This window comes from Balearica regulorum, chromosome 3 (genome assembly GCF_011004875.1).
Source record: "Balearica regulorum gibbericeps isolate bBalReg1 chromosome 3, bBalReg1.pri, whole genome shotgun sequence".
Classification (NCBI taxonomy): Eukaryota; Metazoa; Chordata; class Aves; order Gruiformes; family Gruidae; genus Balearica; species Balearica regulorum.
In genome coordinates, this window is record NC_046186.1 from 25,103,862 (window position 1) to 25,123,978 (window position 20,117).

At 38.2% G+C, this 20,117-nt stretch overlaps 1 protein-coding gene across 1 annotated transcript in view; it reads right to left on the reverse strand.

The window, feature by feature from the left end:
* The window catches only part of CSMD1 (CUB and Sushi multiple domains 1), a 1,232,729-nt gene that overhangs the window by 873,049 nt on the left and 339,563 nt on the right, over positions 1-20,117 (reverse strand). The window contains exon 3 of the mRNA XM_075747278.1: positions 6,825-6,937. Within this exon, the coding sequence (XP_075603393.1) occupies positions 6,825-6,937 (113 nt within the window). The remainder of the gene's footprint in view (positions 1-6,824; positions 6,938-20,117) is intronic.

A 20,117-nucleotide genomic window follows, 5' to 3' on the forward strand; every position in this document is an offset into this window, starting at 1 on the left:
GGCACAAGGAATTTTACTTCTTTTTTAACCAGTGAAGTTATCCACCATAAGGTCTCATAACTAAGAAAGCTGTGGAGTATAATTGGTTTTAATACAGTTATCATTTCTTCTATGCACAGTCTGTTTATACGTGAAAGACTGGAAAGAGAAGGCATGCAAGAATGCAGTCACTACCTGCCTCTACTGACTAAATTCAGTTCCCCATAAATTCAGCATTTTGAGCAAGTTTTAGATCTATTCATATGCTTCAGAGCACAAGCAGATTATTTTACCCATCTCTCCTCACAAAACTTCCATTTTCTTTTTCCTAAGTTTTCTGAATACATATAGGCTTAAAAATATTTTTTTTCAGCTGTTATTGTTAAAGTGAACTCTTGTGACACCTAAATCATTGATATTCTAGTTTAGCTATTAGAGGTCCCACAGAACAGTCCCACAGCACTTCCAGACCTCTTCTACCCTCAGATTTTGCTGCTACACATTATGACATGTTTTGACACACAAAATATCAGCTTTATTTTTAACTGCATTATGATTTCTTTCCAGTATATCATTAACAGTCATTCAGATTGTATCATTCCAAAAGATGGTATTTTTAAAAAAAAATTACTAAAGTTTTTTTTTTTTTCTTTTTAAGGACTTCAGTTGACAAAAGGAAATCTATACCCAAATTCATCCTCAAAAAAAAAAAAAATTACTTCCTCTCCAAAGAAGTACAACTACAAATTTTGCCTAAAGAGATCCCATTTCAGTCTGTGCTTTCACTATTCAAGTAAACCAAGTATTTGGTTTACTTGGTCATGTGTACACACACACACTGCTTAAAGCTCTAACAAACACCTCGCTTTGAAAAGAACAGACTACCAAAACAGTAGGCAAGAAGTATTTAACTAAAAATAGAAAAAGAAATATATCAGTCTATTAACAGATGTTATGGCCAATTACACTAACAGTCAATGGTAAGATTGCTATTTAAGATGTATAGCTGCCGAGAATACATTTACAAGAATATCAGCATTTACTATAATATTAATGTTAGTTTTCTTTTCTTACCAAAGAAATGCTAATCCACTGAGATTCAGGAGTCATATTCAAAGTCTCAAATCATTAGATTAATCAAAATTAAGTATTATCTAATGAATAAAACAGCACCTATGACTAAACTATAGAGATTAACTGGCGATGGTTGAAGATTCAGTAGACTGCTTACCTCACACTGAATAGTAAGGGTTTGTTATACATGAGTTGCATAAAAGTTGGTAATTTTGTGTCAATTTAGCTTCCTACTCTTAACTAGAAATATTTGCCTCAGATTATTCAGCTTGTTTTGAACATGCCCATTCCTAGGGAGTAACTACTCTTATCACTGTACCACAGTTTGCTGTGAGACCTACACAGCCATTAATTAATACAGTTAGACTCATGGACAACAAGCAGGACACACTGCTTGTCAAGCACTGACCCAGTGAGAAGCAGATTTTTTACTCTTTTAAGAGTGCAGGAAAGGTATTTTGGCACTTGAGGGAAATAAACAAACAAAGACCAAGAAACCTTAGCTTGAGCCCAGAGGTCTGTTATCTTGACTGGAAAATCACAGTCTCAGGAAAATTATCTTGGTAAACTCATGGAATCAATACAAAAGATTAAAGTCTCCAAGTTGGTTTGGAAATGTTTCAATTTTTTGTTTGTTTGTTTTAAATAGTTCAAAATACTGAACCATAAAATAGAAAACACACCAAGTAACCGATACTCAGGGAGAACAGAAGCAGCAAGAGAAAAAAAATTCTTGAAAGACTTTACACTGTGGAAGTGTATCACTACTTTCTGCTGTTGACGCTGAGAGGGATTTTAAAAGAAGCTTCAGGGAAGATGCATAAGGCAGGATAAGGTGACTGCCAGTATAAATGTTAATGCTGGGTGTGAGCAGAAAGCTTTGAGAATTCAAAGAACAAAAGAAAAAAGGAAATATGCCCTGAGGGTAAGTAGGATAGAGGGACATGCAAGATCTCTTCCTTTGGCAAGGAAAACCTGCTGCTGTAGAACACAGGTCAAGGAAAGGTACTAGCACACATCAAGTCCAGTACATCTGGCTTGTTGTTTAACTACTGCCCACCAATTCTACATTACAAAATGTGGTTAGAAACAACAAAAACAACCACCAAAAAAAATCGAGGTAACTTAAAATCAACCAAGGATTGTTAACCTCTAAGAGCAGTTTAATGTTTAACAGCAGACCCAACTGTAGCAAAATATAAGCTAAAACCCATGACATTTCATTTTATATTAATGATTAACAATGTACTTTTAATTAAGCTTTTATACTTTTACTGAACTTTCTGCACTTGACAACTGGATTTCCTGAATGGCAGGGCTTACTAGTTTAGCAAAAGAAAGACCATATAACAGTTTTACCATGCATTACTCAAATTAAGTATGTGTGTGTATAACACTTCAGATATTGCTTTCATTTAATAAGTATTTTTCTGTATTTCCAACCACATACAACTGTTCTGGATGGGAGGAATACTTCTGACATTTCAAAGAAAATTACTATGATATAACAATGAGAGCTACAAAACACAAGTAAAAATTCAGCACAGCACCTTTTAAAAAACATTTTGTTAATCTCATTCTAGAAAATAAGAATTAGCTGATTTTAATAGGGAATTAAACAAAACTGCACAAGTCACAAGTACTTTGTTATTCTCCCCACATACCCCCTCTGCAAAGCCTAAACACATTTTATATGATGTCAACCACTGTCAATTAAAAAAAAAAAAACACACACACACTACAGAAACAGAATCTATCCCTCAACTCCCCATTCCATTGCTTAAAACTCAGATTTAATTTTTACTCAGTGATGATAATAGTTAATAAATCATTTAGTAGATTTTAAGAGTTGAAAAATTCTATAAACTTTACTACTTCTGAAATTTATAATTCTTTTCACTCATATAATCATGTTTTTGAAAATTCCGTAGATCATTTTATTTCCAGAAAATAAGAATAATTCAAGCTTCCATCTGTACCAAAAGTTTAGAGTGCTGATGTGATCACTGAAGAAGATGGAAGTATTATCAGTTAAAAATACTAGACATTCTCAGAAATGGACATATAAATCTGGTGAAGTAATTATATAGTAAAGAAACCTACATTTCAGCCTAAGAACTCGGCAACTGCCCAACTACATCAGTGTCTTGTTAAATCTAGATGGCTCTCACTGATCTACTACCACAAGAAACAGATTTAGTTATGTATTAATATTCATGTGCTATATGGATGACAGCAGGCTAAGTCAGGTACAAAAAAAATCTTCAAGGGCTTAGAGCGCTGGAATGTGGTTTCACTAGCTTCATTGTTAGCCTATTTATATATTGTAAAAACACAAAAGACCTGATCATGTCATTGCTGCACAGGAAGTAAGGTCATGAATCGAGAATATGTTCAATAAAACACATAGATCAGAATCTTAGCCCAGAGAATGGGATGTAGTGTTCTCTCTCTGCTAGGGATACCAGTGTGTGTGTGTAGCTTCAGAGGCTATTCAGTAGGTCTTGGAGCGGTTCATATGCTTTTCTTTCCTGGTTCAGCACCCTACCCTCATTCACCAGGGAGTTAAGTTAAAAAGAGCACCCTGAAAACAGTAATGGTGAGACCTCCCAACAGCATCCTCTCTGCTCTGCACAGCAGAAGCTCAGCACAGCAGAGAATCTAGCCCAGTATTAAGTCTTTTGAGAGATGAGTCATTGTTGTCAAAACACTAGCTTTTTCCCCCACATGATCACATTTAAAACACTTTCAATAGCAGAGCTAACTTTGAAGACACTCATTAATCAATTTATTTTTAATTGTATGAAGGTAACAATCTTAATTAGACAATGTTTTCCTATTCAGAAGAAAGGGTGGCCTGTCACAAAAGTTTTTTTAAAAAAACCAAAACACAACAACAAAACACCACACTAGTTTTCCAGCTTCTTAGAATGTGGAAAGTTTATAAGTTATTTCCTTCATTAGTCCTAGTATTTGAATTTTTCAGACCTACCTTCATCTGCTACTGTGAGACAAGTGGTACAGTTCTAGAACGATTTCTTTGCATGCCTTTGCAAAATGAAACAAAATTTTATTTTTCCTGCTCCCAGTTTTTAGAATTCCTAAATTTTTGAATGTTTTGGACTTTACTTATATACAAAAATTTCTGTTACAGTCACTCCCTCAGGTACCATTAAAAACCCTCAGAATTTTTATATATATATATATATACACACACACTGTCAGCTGGCCAGGACACACAGTTAAAACAGCATTTCTCAAAAAATTGTGCATTACGACCCCATAGTGTCCCAAACTCTTAAATGGCAACAGTCAGTAGCACTTCAATCCTCCCTATAATTCCAACTGAACAGTAATTCACTTAGTCCAGAGAAGAATGAAAGAACTAGCTAAAACCAAGGATAACTAGATATTTTCAGTAAAAGCAAACCAGCTTAGGGATAGGTAACCAGCAGAGTGATTATAAAAACTTCCAGTGATTGGTAACATGTGGTCTGTATTCTGCTGTCCCAGAGGAACTGATCACCTGTCTACTCACAAAATTACATACGGCATAGGAGCCAGAAGTGGTCACGATTTAAAACAAGTAGTTTAGGGAACCACTACAGGAGTTCTTAAACTATGGGGTTTCAGTAACTCAGTTGGGTATTGCAGCTGAAATCACCCCGAGCCTTCACCAGAAACACCTAACCCTTCACTACTACAAATCCTTCCCAAACCATCAGTCCGCACTGCCTGTCTGTACACTGAGACACTACACTTGAGTGACATTCACCATTTCTTCCAGAGTTGGATGTCATATTTTGAAGCCAATTTAAAGCTCATAGACAATTTCAGGTTTAAAGCACTAAATCTGAAAGGGGGCAGTGTTGTTTAACCAGAGTGGTGCTATCTGTCAATGTTAATTACAACTCTTCCTGCTGGGGTTTTTACAAGAAAGTAGGCCAGCAGGAAGTGTCATTATATTACAGCCTGTGGCTCTGTGCATGTGTTCCTAAGTTGACAGTCAAGAGACGTCCTTTAGCATTCTTCACTGTCTTTTTCCATATGAAAAACAAACCACTCAGATTGCATAAAAGAATGCAATATGCTATTGTATGCATCTGCAAGAACAGAAAGGTAAGGCATGCAGAAAGCCACTTCCTACTGAGGTAACAACAGTTCCTGGTGTATTTGTGGTATCTGATATTCCTTTTCAACTTATCTAATAAAACTTATGAAAACTATTAAAATGAAACTTTCCTAGCCTTTCCTCACAGCCCTCATCTCAGTTAAGAAAAAACCCCAAAAACCCAGACAGACTGATCAGTGAACTTACCAGGTGATAAGGCTTTGGTGGACAAAGGAAGGAAGGAATAGCTACCAAGGAAAGACATTCTGCTGAGCTACCCATCCCGATCAGAAAAAGGCCAAAACAAAAAAGTTTGAGTTACTCATGACACCTCCGTCTTTTCACACCTAGGTAATCCACTCAGTGAGGATACTGATTTCAAAAGATACTGAAGAAACATTGTAATTTCAAAACATGAATCAAATATGAAACAAAGATATGCATCGATACAGGGCAGAGTTAGGTATTGTCAAGAAGTTTCAAGGGACTTAAACTTTCATTATGTTTCTCCTAAAACTGTTGTCTTCAAATGCTTGATGAACACCGGTCACCAATTTAGAGATCACAAGTAATGGATTCACACACTTGCAAATATTAGTCCTAGGGAATAGCTACAATCAAACCATACTAGTTTCTAGATTAAAAGTTCCTACATCAACCTCATTGATAAGTGATAGAATTAAAAGCAAAATATTTTTAACTCTGTACACAGCTTTTCCAGAATAAACACTTTCAAAGGATTATACCTATGAAACCATTGAAAAAAATGGCTTTGCATTTGAGAAATAATCTGAAACCGAGCTTTCTGCAACTTCCAGTACTCAGAGCCCTGCATTTTCCATGAATTAAAGTATTAAAAAACAACCAAAACCAAAAAAACCTACACATTCAATTTGAAATCAATCCTACAGAAATTATACTCAAAACACTCTCATTATCCAACAATGCTAAGCAACTGACTTAATACCACTCTGTTAATTTTCCCAAAGACTGCAGATCTTACAAAGCTTTTTGTACAACTCAAAGCATTAAGGAAATAGTATCAGTCCAGTTTTAGGAGAATGTGAAGTGTTTCACTTTTATGAAAACATGGAATGCTTGGCCTTATTTTTTCCCAGAACTGTGCAGTCATCATTGCAGTCTAATATCTTCCACAGAAGAAGGTTTCTACTACATTGTTTTTCTGGTTTTGTTTTTACATTTATAGATACATATATTTTTGTTGTTTTCGTTGTTTTAATTTTCCACAATGAGAAGATTAGTGATTGATTTTCAAGACCAGTTAGTATCCACATGTCCTCTCATTTTTATCATTATACCCCTTAAGTGAGGCATTGCCTAAAGAAGTTGTCAGAAGAAATCATTTAAGAAATAACAACAAAACCATTAAAATATAAGCATTTCTGGATCCAGCTTTGGAAGCCTTAAAAATTTCAGCAGAAATTAAAGTATTAGTTTAAAATTAAATTTAAAAATCAAGACTATGGCCATGATGCAGTAACATTTGAGTACACCATTAAAAAAAACCCAAAGAACCGCACACAACACAGTTTATGTTTTTAATTGTTTGGGTTTGACTTATCAGTGAATATTGCATAATGTTTCAACAGGAAAAAAAATACATGAAGTGGAATAAAGACCTGGTAGAAAGAGTTCTTACCTTCATAGATAGCTTTGAAGCCTTGAGCACTGACAGCAAAATCTGTGGTGAAACAGAGGGTGAGGATAGATCCTGTGCTCACAATAGATGATGGAAGCTGAAATCCAGATAACCTGTGCAATAGAAAGGCACAAATCATTATAACCTCTAAAATAAAGAAAGTAAAGCACATCAGTAGGTGTGATGAGCATCATATTTCTACATTTGAACTGCCAACGCGTTATGCTTTTTACCCTGATGCAGTCTCTAAACATTCACTGCAAAATTTCAAACACGTTCTTGAGCTTTTTAACCCTCCTGTTTTAATGCATCTGTGCGCTCTCCAACACAGAATACCGAAAGAAAGACCTGTTTGTATCTATTGAAGACAAAGAAATTTTTGATAGGATTCATTTCAGGATGAAGACAGGTAAAATTAGGACACCTAGAAGTAGACACCCAGGCCTTGACTCGCACAGAGATAGCTAGTGCTGTTTGAGATAGCGTGGACTATCCTGTCTGTCCTCCAGCTGCTGCTTCAGAAAAAGCATAGTTCTCATATGTTCAATGTCATATACAGTAACTAACCAGAAAACAAAACAAAAAACCCCTTCCATTTTACAGCTTCAGAAAGATTACCTTACATTTCCCATCTTAGCAGTCTTACCTTTACATAAAAGCCAGAGTTTTTGAAAAGTCTTAATTACATTGGATACTGATGTTAAAATTATTTCCCAAAATAAATGTTTTGATTCATTTTGAGAAAACAGATAGAAATAATGTTTACATACTTTACTGAAACATCACTAAAGACAATTTGTTCGACCTGGCTGATACTAGTAAGATGCTGGTTTCTTAATGATTTGAGCAAGACACCATTACTGTCTCACAAACCCAAAACTATACCATCAGCTTGCCTCACTAGCTAATTTCTGCATTTTGCAACAGGGTTATGCGATCCACTGAGGACAAGAAAACATGCCAAAAAGCCACATTTTGTTCAAGTTTCACCCACAAAGACCTTCTTGAATTCAGATATTGGAACAGCTCATTTAAAAAAAAAACACAAAAAAACCAAAAAAACCCCACAAAAAACCAACACGCTACTACATACCAAAAATGCTTTGATATATTTTTAATCTGGATGGTTAAGACAATCCATGCCTTTAAAAAAATCTTGCCTTTTAAATGTATTGTACAATGATGTTATAGTTCATTAATTGGCATCTGGAAATGCAGAAGATAAATAACTGTAAACAATATACTAGTACAGCAGTATCACTGAACTAGAAGTTTTTTGCAAAATTAGGCTTAAGACCACTCTTGTATATAAAAACATAAGAGGAATTCCATGCTTGAATTACACCAGGCAGGTGGTTCTCCATCTCTCTCCAATTTTGAGCTTTGGAAAACAGACAGACTCAAATGAGTCAGAGATCAAAGCAAGGAGAGCTTTAAATACAGATGAAAATTTATAGTCAAGGCCAGGTAAGTCAGTGAAAAGCTTTCTGCAATTTCTTTCTTTCTTTTTAAACAACATTGTCTCCCATGTGCTAATTAGCTGTTTGCTCTAATCTTTTCACCTTCTATGTACTTGTCAACCTATTACTCCTATTCCTTTCCACCTCATTTACTCCAATTCCAGAAATAACCAGGTTGATTTTTTCCTCAATCCTCAAACTGCAGAACTACCACGAGGCTTGCCACATCTTATGTTCAGACTTTTGCATGTTCTCTCACCTTCAGTAGATGTTGCAGTTTTTAGGGAAATGTACCTCTTGCTCTATTTATAAATTAGAGTTATTATCACTACTGCCCTATATCTGGAGTGTACTGCATGACAGTTCATTATTAATTCAGGATATGTATTTTCTGATCTTACTGACGTGTCTCTTCCTTTTTGAGAAGGGATTCAAAGAGTTCTGGTTTTAAGGAGTTGGTTTTGTGTTTGTTTTTTTGTTGTTGTTGGGGGTTGTTTTGTTTTTAACAACACTACAATATTTCCTGGATCTAGCATTTTTTGTTGAAATACAGGAAGCTAGCATGCATTGTAGGGGAAGGAAGGAAAATCAAATTGAGACACACAGAAAGAGAAGCAGCTAGCCTCAACACTTTACACTACATAGAATGCCTTAAAACAGTCTTTGATAAAAAGGCAAAAAAGTTATATCAATGTGGAACTATACAGCTTTAGCTACCTCATTCCTGATCAGTGTTTGATCCATTTGGCATGAATTCAGTTCATATAAATGAATTTATTTGAGCGATGACTGGACATCCTGAGCTCTTGTTATGATTCCTAGACCTACCTGCTTTGATTCTGTTACAATAATATCACTCCTTCAATATGGATTATTTATCTGCTCAATAAATTAAATTGTTTCTATAGTATCCCCCTTGAAATACTAGAAGATCATTCTTTAGGCTAACTGACATTGCAATTCACATTAAAGGAAGACAAATATGTTCTTTTATACCTTAAATCAGTGCACTTAAAGGTTTTACAGATACAGGAAAAGGCAAGTATGTGGTAAATTTCAAGGAATTAATACATCAACTTGAAATCTATTTCTTCAAGGTATTTATATTACAGTAATCCTAAAAAAGATTATGGAAAAGTCTCAAATAGAAGAATTTTGTATTTCAGTTGTTCAACAGACTACCTGGGTGCCTCTGCAGTAGCCTTGTTGCCTGAAATGCTTCTGAAAGCATCTTTTCATAGTATTCTAGTAAATTCAGTGAGATCAAATGCCATGAAATAGAGTGCAAACAAAAATTAGACAGCAGATGAAAATACAGTGTTATTCTTCAGACATTTCCAGAATTAAAACACTCCTAACCTACCAAGTCATTCCCCCCACCCCCCTTACTAACATTTTTCACTAGATAGTTATAGCTCATGAATCATAACATGTTTTGCGCATTCATTTCATCACGCAGAAAAATCACACACCTTCACGTGTTGCTTTACTTTGGAAATGTATCTTGGCAATTAATGCGTAGGCCTTTACTGCAGCCAGAAAGGGAACTGTTTAGACAGACAAGTGTGTGTGCTAAGAAAGCAAAATCATTTCAAGTCCCGCTGCTAATGAAACTGTCATTTGATAAACTTGCACTACTTCATACTGAGCATATGGTAATACTTTAAGCTTAAAATATTGCTACTTACTTAACTTTTAGCAGCATTAATCTGCACAAAATGCACACACTAAAATACGTTTTAGCCACAGATGGAATATATTTGGCTTGTCTATACAGAAGAAACAGTACCTGTAATAGAAAATAGAGTGATACCACAGTACTGAGTTTAGCCTCTGTTTGAGGGGAAAAGAAACCAAACCCAAAAACCACCACACATTTCATTCTCCATTGTCATTTTATAGATCTTAATGTTCAGCCGTTTCTAGTGATCAGATCTATAAATATATAGATTTTCTTTTTTTTTTTTTTTTCCTCCTTTTTTATAGCATAGTAATAGATGCAGCTGGCTCTGCTCAGAACTTCTCCACCCTCTACTTGTGAGGGCACATTTTGGGACTTCCTGGTACCAAACAGTCTGGCAAGTCCTCTGGGGGTGCGTGCAGCAACACGGTTAAGGGTCTGTACCAAATTACATACAAGAAGATGGTGAAGGAATGGATTTGTTGAGCCCTTAAAAGATTACAATTAAAAGGTGAACCTTACTGCTGTCTTCAGCTACCTATTGGAGTGGTATAGGAAAAGCCAGGTTCTTTTTGGAAGCAACAGGCAAGGTGCAACATGAGAAATTCCAGTTTTGTATTAGAAAAAAACCACACCACTATGATGGTGGTGATATATTGGAACTGCTGCCCAGAGAGGATCTGGTATCTCTGTCCTTGGAGATACTGGAAGCTTGATAGTGCTCTGAACAGCATGATCTATCTTCAGACTTGGCTCAAATTTCAGCAGAAGATAAGATCAAATAACTGTAATCTCTCCTAACCCAAGTTATTCAATGCATCCATGACCCATAAGGAAAACATGGGCATGGTCCCTATCACAAGCAGCTGCTGTAAGAAAAGCAAGAACATTCAGCAGTTTCTGAGGAAATACAGAAGTACAATCAGATCAGCCCAAGTAGTTTTAGGTTCTTTGCATAAGTTTATTAGGGATTGAATTTTTGCTGAGTGTAGTTAAGAAATTTTAGCAAGTCCCAGCCATTCATGTAGAAACTGATAGGCCTTCAAGCAAGGCTAAAGCTGAAATGATCTTAGCAGGTGTTTCGTAGACATCCTTAAGACAAAAACAGCTTTGCTCCTATTCCCTCCAATGAGAATGATCACATTATTGTTCCCAGAGTCATTAGATTATTTTTTAATAAATATTTTGCACTGCCCTTGTGGTTGAAATGAAGCTTTCCAGAACAGCTCTATCAGAAACAGCTGTCCAACATGAAGAGGCTCATATGATCAGTCTGCTTTAACAAGAGTATTTCAGATTTCAGAATTGCCAAAAAACAATCAGCAGTTGCAAAGGAAAAAATAGAAACATTTTTGCCATTTTATTTGCTAGTTTATTTATTCTTACAGCTGCCTACAGTACAAAGTGATGCGTTCAGGACACCACATGTGACAAAATGTCAAGGTTTAAAAATTTTCTTGGAAAATTTAGGAGCCAAAAAAAAAAAAAAAAGGAGAGGGGACCCTGCACCCATAAAGACTGATTCTTTTTTCAAATCAGGCCAATAAAAATCTATGAAGAGACATTATTATAAATAGAAAGAGATCAGATCCATTAAACATTTTTAGAATTGTGCCTGACACACACACACACACACACACACATATATGAGCTCTGCTCATACATCTGTACAGCTTGTTCCCAGAAACATTCTCAGAAGTAACTAGAATCCATTTGGCTAAGACAAAACATTCCTGCCCCAAATTAGCTATCAGATGTTTTACAAAAGCTATTAGCCAAAAAGATCAATGTTATTAATAACAAGGTAAAGTATAAGTTTAAGTTTCAATAAATTATCCCAAAAGTAATTTTGGGCAAACTATAGATAAATGAGAAAATCTGTAGGGTTTTTTTTTTTTTCTCCCTCATAACCTATATAAGGAAAAAACCTGACATTTCTCCCATTTTACTATAAAGCAATATAGGTCATTAACTACCATACAAAACACCAAAGAACTGTCCGCCATCACTGTCATATCTTCTTTAGGTTTTACATACTGTTCTTAAAACTGTCATTTGATGTAGAGGAGATCCATAAGCTTGTTCTGTATCAAACTCACCATACCACATGAAACATTGGCAGGTGCTACCTCAAAGATTGTGCTGATCAATCACAGATCAGAAAGTGAGGCAACTCAAAGGGTACCCTTAAGGACTAAAGCTTTAGGCTACCTATTATAGTTCTCCAGTACCTCACTGCACCACAAAAGTCAAATACTAAGTACGACACATCAGAAATGTTCAAAAGGTTCAAAATGTTCTCATATTTGGCTTCACTGGAAATTATCCTAGAACTGTATTGTCAACAGAAAGCAGGCAAACCCCTTCCACATTTTAGGCATCCAACATCACTGGCAAGGTTTTGGAAGCAGGGGGGCTACAGGGGTGGCTTCTGCGAGAAGCTGCTAGAAGCTTCCCCTGTGTCTGACAGAGCCAATGCCAGCCGGCTCCAAGACGGACCCACCGCTGGCCAAGGCCAAGCCAATCAGCACCTCTGTGATAACATATTTAAGAGAAAAACAGTTAGAGAGAGAGCTTTTGCAGCCAGAGAGAGGAGTGAGAAGATGTAAGAAACTCTGCAGACACCAAGGTCAGTGCAGAAGGAGGGGGACAAGGTGCTCCAGCTGCCAGACCAGACATCCTCCTGCAGCCCATGGTGAAGACCATGGTGAAGCAGGCTGTCCCCCTGCAGCCCATGGAGGGAGGATGAGGGGGTGTAGAGATTCCACCTGCAGCCTGTGGAGGACCCCATGCCGGAGCAGGTGCAGGCACCTGAAGGAGGCTGTGGCCCCGTGGGAAGCCCAGGCTGGAGCAAGCTCCTGGCAGGACCTGTGGCCCCGTGGAGAGAGGAGCCCACGCCAGAGCAGGTTTGCTGGCAGGACTTGTGACCCCGTGGGGGACCCACGCTGGAGCAGTTTGCTCCTGAAGGTCTGCACCCTGTGGGAGAGACCCACACTGGAACAGTTCGTGAAGGACTGTAGCCCGTGGGAAAGACTCACATTGGAGAAGTTTGTGAAGGACTGTCTCCTGTGAGAGGGACTCCATGCTGGAGCAGGGGAACAATAAGAGGAGTCCTCCCCCTGAGGATGAAGAAGCAGCAGAAACAACATGTGATGAACTGACCATAACCCCCATTGCCCGACCCCCTGTGCCATTGAGGGGGGTCGGATGTTGAAGCCAGGAGTGAAGTTGAGCCCAGGAAGATGGGAGGGGTGGGGGGAGGTGTTTTAAGATTGATTTTATTCCTCATTCCTCTACTCTGTTTTGCTGGGTAATAAATTAGATTAATTTCCTCTCTTAGTTCAGTCTGTTTTGTTCGTGATGATAATTGGTGAATGATCTCTCCCTGTCCTTATCTCAACCCATAAGCTTTTCGTTATACCTTTTCTCCCCTGTCTAATGAAGGAGGGGAGTGATAGAGCAGCTCTGGTGGGCACCTGGCCCTCAGCCAGGGTCAACCCACCACAGTCACCAATAGTCAACAGTATGTATGCACTATTACAGACCTGAAGGAAAAGGAATCAAGATATGTCTCTGGATTCCTGGCACATTATTCATGAGTTTATCAATTTATTTATTAATACCTTTGTGGAGTGGTGACCTTAGCCAGCTGCCAGACCCCCAGCCAGCCACTCTCTCACTGATCCTCTTCAACAGGAGGGAGCAGGGAGTGGAAATAAGATGGAAATGCTCCTGGGTTGAGATAAAGACAGGGAGCTTACTTACCAATTATCATGGGTAAGTAATTATGGGCAAAACAGACTTGACTTGGAGAAAATTAGTTTAATTTGTTGCCAATTAAAGTATGTTTGGCTAGTGAGAAACAAAGACAAATTAAAATCAAAACCCTTCCCCCACTCCCTCCCAAGGTCACCTTCATTCCTTCATCCCCAACTCCACCTCTCCCCTCAGGTGGCACAGAGGAATGGGAAATGGGGGCTGAGATCAGTCCATAACAGCTCCTCCTCACACTTTTACTCAGCTCCAGCATGGGCTCTTGATAGGCTGTGGATCCTTTGGGAAACATCCACCTGCTCCACCATGGTCTCTTCCACTGGCTGCAGGGGAATCTCTGCTCCAGAGCCTGCAGCACCTCCTCCCCCTCCTTATTCTCTCACCTTGGTGCTGCAAAGGATGTTTCTCTCACTTTTTTTTCTTTCACTCCTCACTTTTGTGCAGCATTTTTTGCCCTTTCTTAAATATATTTCCCCTGAGGTGCCCCAACCTTGGTTGCACCTCAGCTGTGCCCTGTGGTGGGTGGGTCAGAGCCGGCTGGAACTGGCTGTGTCCGGCACAGGGCAGCCCTGGCCTCTCCTCACAGCGGTCACCCTGCAGGCCCCAGGCACCTACACCCAGCCTTGGTGATATGAGCAGACAGCACTACAAAATAATCACCTGTTCAACTGCACCTCAATCTTAGGTATTAAAAAGTTAAATCATTAATATGTTATTTTAGTAATCTGACTCAGTTTAAACTACCTGAACACATCTGGACCGAAGCTACTGCAACAATTTACAAGAAGGTGGTAAACCCAGTTATTCCACAGAAAATAGCAGCAATGCAATGATAACAAACACAGGATACATATCCATAATGTGAACTTTTTATGAAGCCACACGAGCTCTGAACTTTCCTTCTACAAATAAAGGGGATACTGAGAGGTGCTATTTTAAAACTCTGCCAGATGCAAAAGAAAAAATTAACACTCTCATCTTCCTGGTTTTGAATCCAGGAGACTGAATAGGTGTATCTCTAACTACAGGCAACAGTTATAATAGGCCAACTTTCCAAGTAGTTGGTACTAGCCAACTAGGAGTATCTCAGAACAACGCAGCTAAGAACTAAGCAGTCTTAGCTGTGTATGAGCACGTACAGTACTTCAGTCATGTAATTTAAGTCCTCTCCATGCACAGCATTTTAGCATTGAGTTCAGGGTTGGAATTTGACAGCAGACAAGATGACAGCTGGTCAGAAAAACCTTTTATATATATTTAATATTTTTTTTCTTTTTCCTAAAGACCAATTATTTAAAGATAAAGCTTCTCTCCAATGTTTTAAAAAGCCTAACAGGGGAGTTGTAAGGGTTTTGTTCAATTTCTCTTATAAATTTTAGTTCAACCCAGAGATTGATAATTCAAAACAGTCCAATAAGTATTTATTTGTATAATTAGAAGATATGCACATAAAGGCAGCCTTAAGACTCAACTATTTCCACAGGATTGATTTCTAGCCTATGCTTGATTGGGTATTTCCCCCCTTCCCTTATTCCCTGAAATAAGACTCATTTCACACATGGAATTGCATCACACATAGTAAAGATATACTTCTAAAGATTAATAAGTTTTAAGGTGAAATTTCACACACCAAAATAAGAATATATGATGTTATATAACTATTCTTAAGCAAGTTTTAAGTCATGCAAACAGTAGCCACTAATAAGGTAGAATTACAAAGAAACATATGTGAAGTGATTTTTGCAGTATTACTTCCCAAATCTTGGGGAATTTTCATCTCCACTGCCATAAGCTGCTGTTCTGGAGCAAAGCTTGCTCTTGCAAATGCCAAAGATAATAAAAAAGTTTAAAAAAAAAAAAGTCCCAAAGAAAGCTGGCTGCAGCCACTGCTATGAGTCATGCTCTCACAAGCTTATCTGCTTTGTTATACAACTTGCAGGAGCCAGAAGAGCACACTGTTAAAACTTATATAGGGATTTCCCCTGTTTTGTTCATCATTATTAGATGCCATCCCTGGGGGCCAACTCGTGGCCGTACTTGCTATGAGCAATGAGAAGAGTTACCCACAGATTAAGACACCTAACGGTACATAAAGCCAGGAGACCAGAGTAGCTGTTGCAGCAAACCAGACTGTTACCTTCCACATGTGAAGCCACAGAAGGCTTATCTTAATAATTTATATCCATTCTGTTGCCAAGAGGAAGTGAAGATTTAAAACCTGACTCAGATACCATCTCATACACAAAGGAATGAGGAGCTACTATAAGATTAGTACAAGATCTACAATTTAGAACTGATTTTCTATCACAGAAGATAGGTTAAATATATATATTTTTAATCCTACTACCCCCAGCCTCAACTTTTTTCAATCACAGAAAAAGGGAAAACATATAGAACAAATTGTTCATGGTCAAGTTTTTCATTCAGAAACTCTAATTTGGTGACTTTTCTCAAGCTTAAGGTAACACTGACTATTCCCTTAAAAAACTACAAGAACAACTGCAACAGGCAGAGCCCCAGCTCAGAGAGCACACCCGTTCCTCTGCACAGGAATTACTCTTTGCTTCCTCACCTCTCCAGCATAAAGAAAATGGACAGCAACACCTCCTCACATTGATGAGCATTATTCAGGTTTTTTTCCTCAGAACAAAAAAAAAAAAAAAAAGTGAATTACACCCCCTTCATTCTCACATTTCTTACTCCAGCAGTGCCAAGTGCTGCTTTCCCCAGGTTCATACTCCTCCATCTTCAGCTTCTCTCAGGTCCCACAACAACCCAACACAGCTCTTCTAGTCCCCTACTTCCCGCTTTCCCTAGAAAACTAACTTCAGAGCCCTCTCATTAGATCCCCACAAAATGTCTCCACCAGCTGCCTCCCATAGCTCACTACAGCCCAAGAAACTCCTGTGAAGCCCCAGTTGCTGCCCCATTCCTTGTTTGCTTAATTACTTTCAGGTGCTCCTCAGTCCTGCTAACTAGAGGCAGTTAAGATGTGTCTGTCTCATTAGAGGGGCACTGCTACTAGCAGTATACAAAAGCTCTTATTTTTCCTGCAGTTTAAGATTTATAATCTAAAATTAATAATCAGTTCTGAATAGGCAAGAAATACATTTTTTAATTCAAGCCTTTCTCGCAGCTAAGTACATGTGCATTTTTTTCATGGCATAGTCATGTGAAAACTTCCTGATGTTTCCTGTACCTTTAGATTAACTAGGAATTACTTGTAGGCATTTGAAAATTAGTATTTTACTAGTAAGGGAAGGATAGAAGCAATCAAAGCAAAAAGTTTCCTCAGTGAAGTCCATAAAGCCCCTTGTAAACAAAACTCACTGCATTCAGTCACTAAGCAAAAAGAAGCTGCAAGCTTGGTGATTTTGACATATTTAGCTTTCAGAAAAAGCAGCTAGTTTCTCTAGCTGCCACAAAACAGCCGCTGTAGCAAGGCTCACATCTGCTGCAGGAAACCCTGATGCTGCAAAGTGGTGGCTTGCAACTGTAGTTACCAGGCATCAGTAAGGGTGCAGGAAAACATCAGATAAGTTGGCCAATGCCAAACCAGCATGTAGCTGTGACGGGGACCAAAGCGGAGGCAGGTCCCAAGAAAGCGGTGGGGCTGGGGGCTTCCCAAGGGGCTGCAGCTGCTCGCAAAGGCCTGGCAGCCACCAAGCTCTGGCAGCTCCAGCATGGTGGGATCGCATGGCAGATCTGAGAGAGGGCAACTCCCAGAGCACTCACCACCAGTAGATGGGTCTGGTGGGGTTTGTTACTCATGCTGAGAAGAAAAGGGCTTGTATAACAGGAAATCACAGTACTTCCCCACAGATCCAGGCTCCAATGTAGTACAAGCTACAGAAATAAAAAGCCACTTTATGTCTGAAATGCGTGGCAGTCACTAAGACTGGTGGCTGCCAACTAAATGAACCAGAAGGCCATGGCACTGTGCTATGGCTACGCAGAAGTGCCTTCTTTTCCCGGCAGACCTTATCATTATACCATGTGTTTTGTTAACGATTTCTACCCATTGTACACAAAATGCAGCCACAGAAATGGTCTCATATGCCTCTATGCTAAATGACATTGAAAGAAAGCATCAGCTAATATTTGATAAAACTGGACGATAATAGTACTATGAAGAACACCAAAAATAAAGTAGTACAACAAACCATTATTGCCAGGGGATAAAAACAGTGTTTTACCTATAAGAAAAAGAAGTTATGTCAGTTACTATAAAGCTAATGACTCATTGTGCTTGAGATAAAACAGCTGAAACTTTAAGATCATATATTCCAGGTTAACAGTTATATGAGCAGATGACATTTCTGCCTTCTACTGTACAGATATTTAGACCAAAGACACAGTTGTACTGGTATGAAGCCAGATGGACTCAGTAGAAGTAAAATTACACAGGTGTAAATTTAAATGTGATTTGATTCAATTAATAATTATATTCAAAAGAAATATTATTTTTAGAAAATTATGCAAACAGGTTTCATAGGCTTAGTTATTTCTTCAGGCCTGTTACCTATATCCCTGTACCTGTTAGCTCACTAATAACAGTATGATGAGTTTAATAATAAAAAATATAGTAGTAAGACCATTGTTAGTAAAAGATTATAGGTGAGATTTAACATATTTTAATTTTAAAAAAATCAGGAATTAAGTCAGCAAAACTAAGATCTCTCAGTGATTTTGCCACCTGTACCTTGTCAAACAGTTTAAGACATAGTCTTAGAAAACTTTTGCATTAGTCAGTTTAAGCTTTATTATGTGAGTTTCATCTGTTTACTCTCACATATGGATGTGACATCACATGCAATCATCTTTTCGGTAGGTATCTTGCACAGATCTGTTGGATTGAGTCCAGAGGAGGGCCATGAAGATGATCACTCTCTTATGAAGTCAGGCTGAAAGAGTTGGGGTTGTTCAGCCTGGAGAAGAGAAGGCTCCTGGGAGACCTAATTGCGGCTTACCAGTACCTGAAGGGGGCCTACAGGAAAGATGGTGAGGGACTGTTTATCAGGGACTGTAGTGATAGGACAAGGGCTAATGGGTTTAAGCTGAAGGAGGGTCGATTTAGAATAGATATTAGGAAGAAATTCTTTACTGTGGGGGTGGTGAGGCACTGGAACAGGCTGCCCAGAGAAGCTGTGGATGTCCCCTCCCTGGAAGTGTTCAAGGCCAGGTTGGATGAGGCTTTGGGCAACCTGGTCTAGTGGAGGGTGTCCCTGCCCATGGCAGGGGAGTTGGAACTAGATGATCTTTGAGGTCCCTTCCAACCCAAACCATTCTATGATTTTATGATTCTATGACTCTATGATTCTGTGATTCTATGATTAATCCACTACAGTGTATATCTGTCATTTTACATAACTTCAGTGGTGAAGCTCGCTTGCGTTTCCTGCCATAAGACTTTAGAGAGAGATCTACATCAGATTGGGAACAACATTACAGCAGTGAACAGTTGATTCAACTTCAGAATAAATGAGGATGAATTTTATTTGAAACTTTGTTTTATGAATCTGTTATAAATCATCCATAATGCTGTAGATGATATTCATGCTCCCACTTGTGAGTTTTTTGGAAATAAAAAATGTACAGAACTCTTCATCTGAAAAGAAAAAACGAAAACAAACAAAAATACCCAAAACCTCAAAACCCTATCATAGGAACACAAATGGTATTTTATACCTCTACTAAATGGAATTTAGAGAGGAAAAAGTCTGTGAGGAGGACTCTTTTTCTCTTCACAGGCCAGCCACTAATAACTGAAAAATCACCCACATTTCCACCTCCCTAGGTTTTACAGGCTCACCTTTTATTACAGTATCAGAGTACCTCCACAAAAACCAGTGAAACGAAGCCAGTGTAAATGGAAATGGAATGATAACAAGTGGCTTAGAAGCCCTGCAACACACAAAAATTGCCTGAGGGGAGAAATAAATCAATTTCTGAAGCTTTCTTTTAACGTTTTTACAAATTGGATTACAGTAGTTTTGCCAGCTGAAAAAAACCTACTCTAGCCTTTTTGGTGGCACCACTTTAAGCAAAGGCCTCGAGGCAAAAGAAACTATGCTAGTAAATATTTGAATAGATCGGATTTTAGTACAAACAGCATGTTTGTCCTTTGCAGCTATAGGGAGGTATCTTAAAAATACGATACTGTCCAAAGATAAGTGTCTTCAACAAACAGTTTATATAGTGCACAATGTTCCTTCTGTAAGGAAGACTAAAGTTTCTGTCTATAACTTCATTCTGTGAGTGTTTGAAGCTTTAAATCTGGCCTATGGTATGCAGAAAAATTTTGAATACTTACATGGCTTTGCGGATTTCCAATATCTGTTTTGCACAGGCTAGTGTCTGGCTTTTTTATATTGCTCA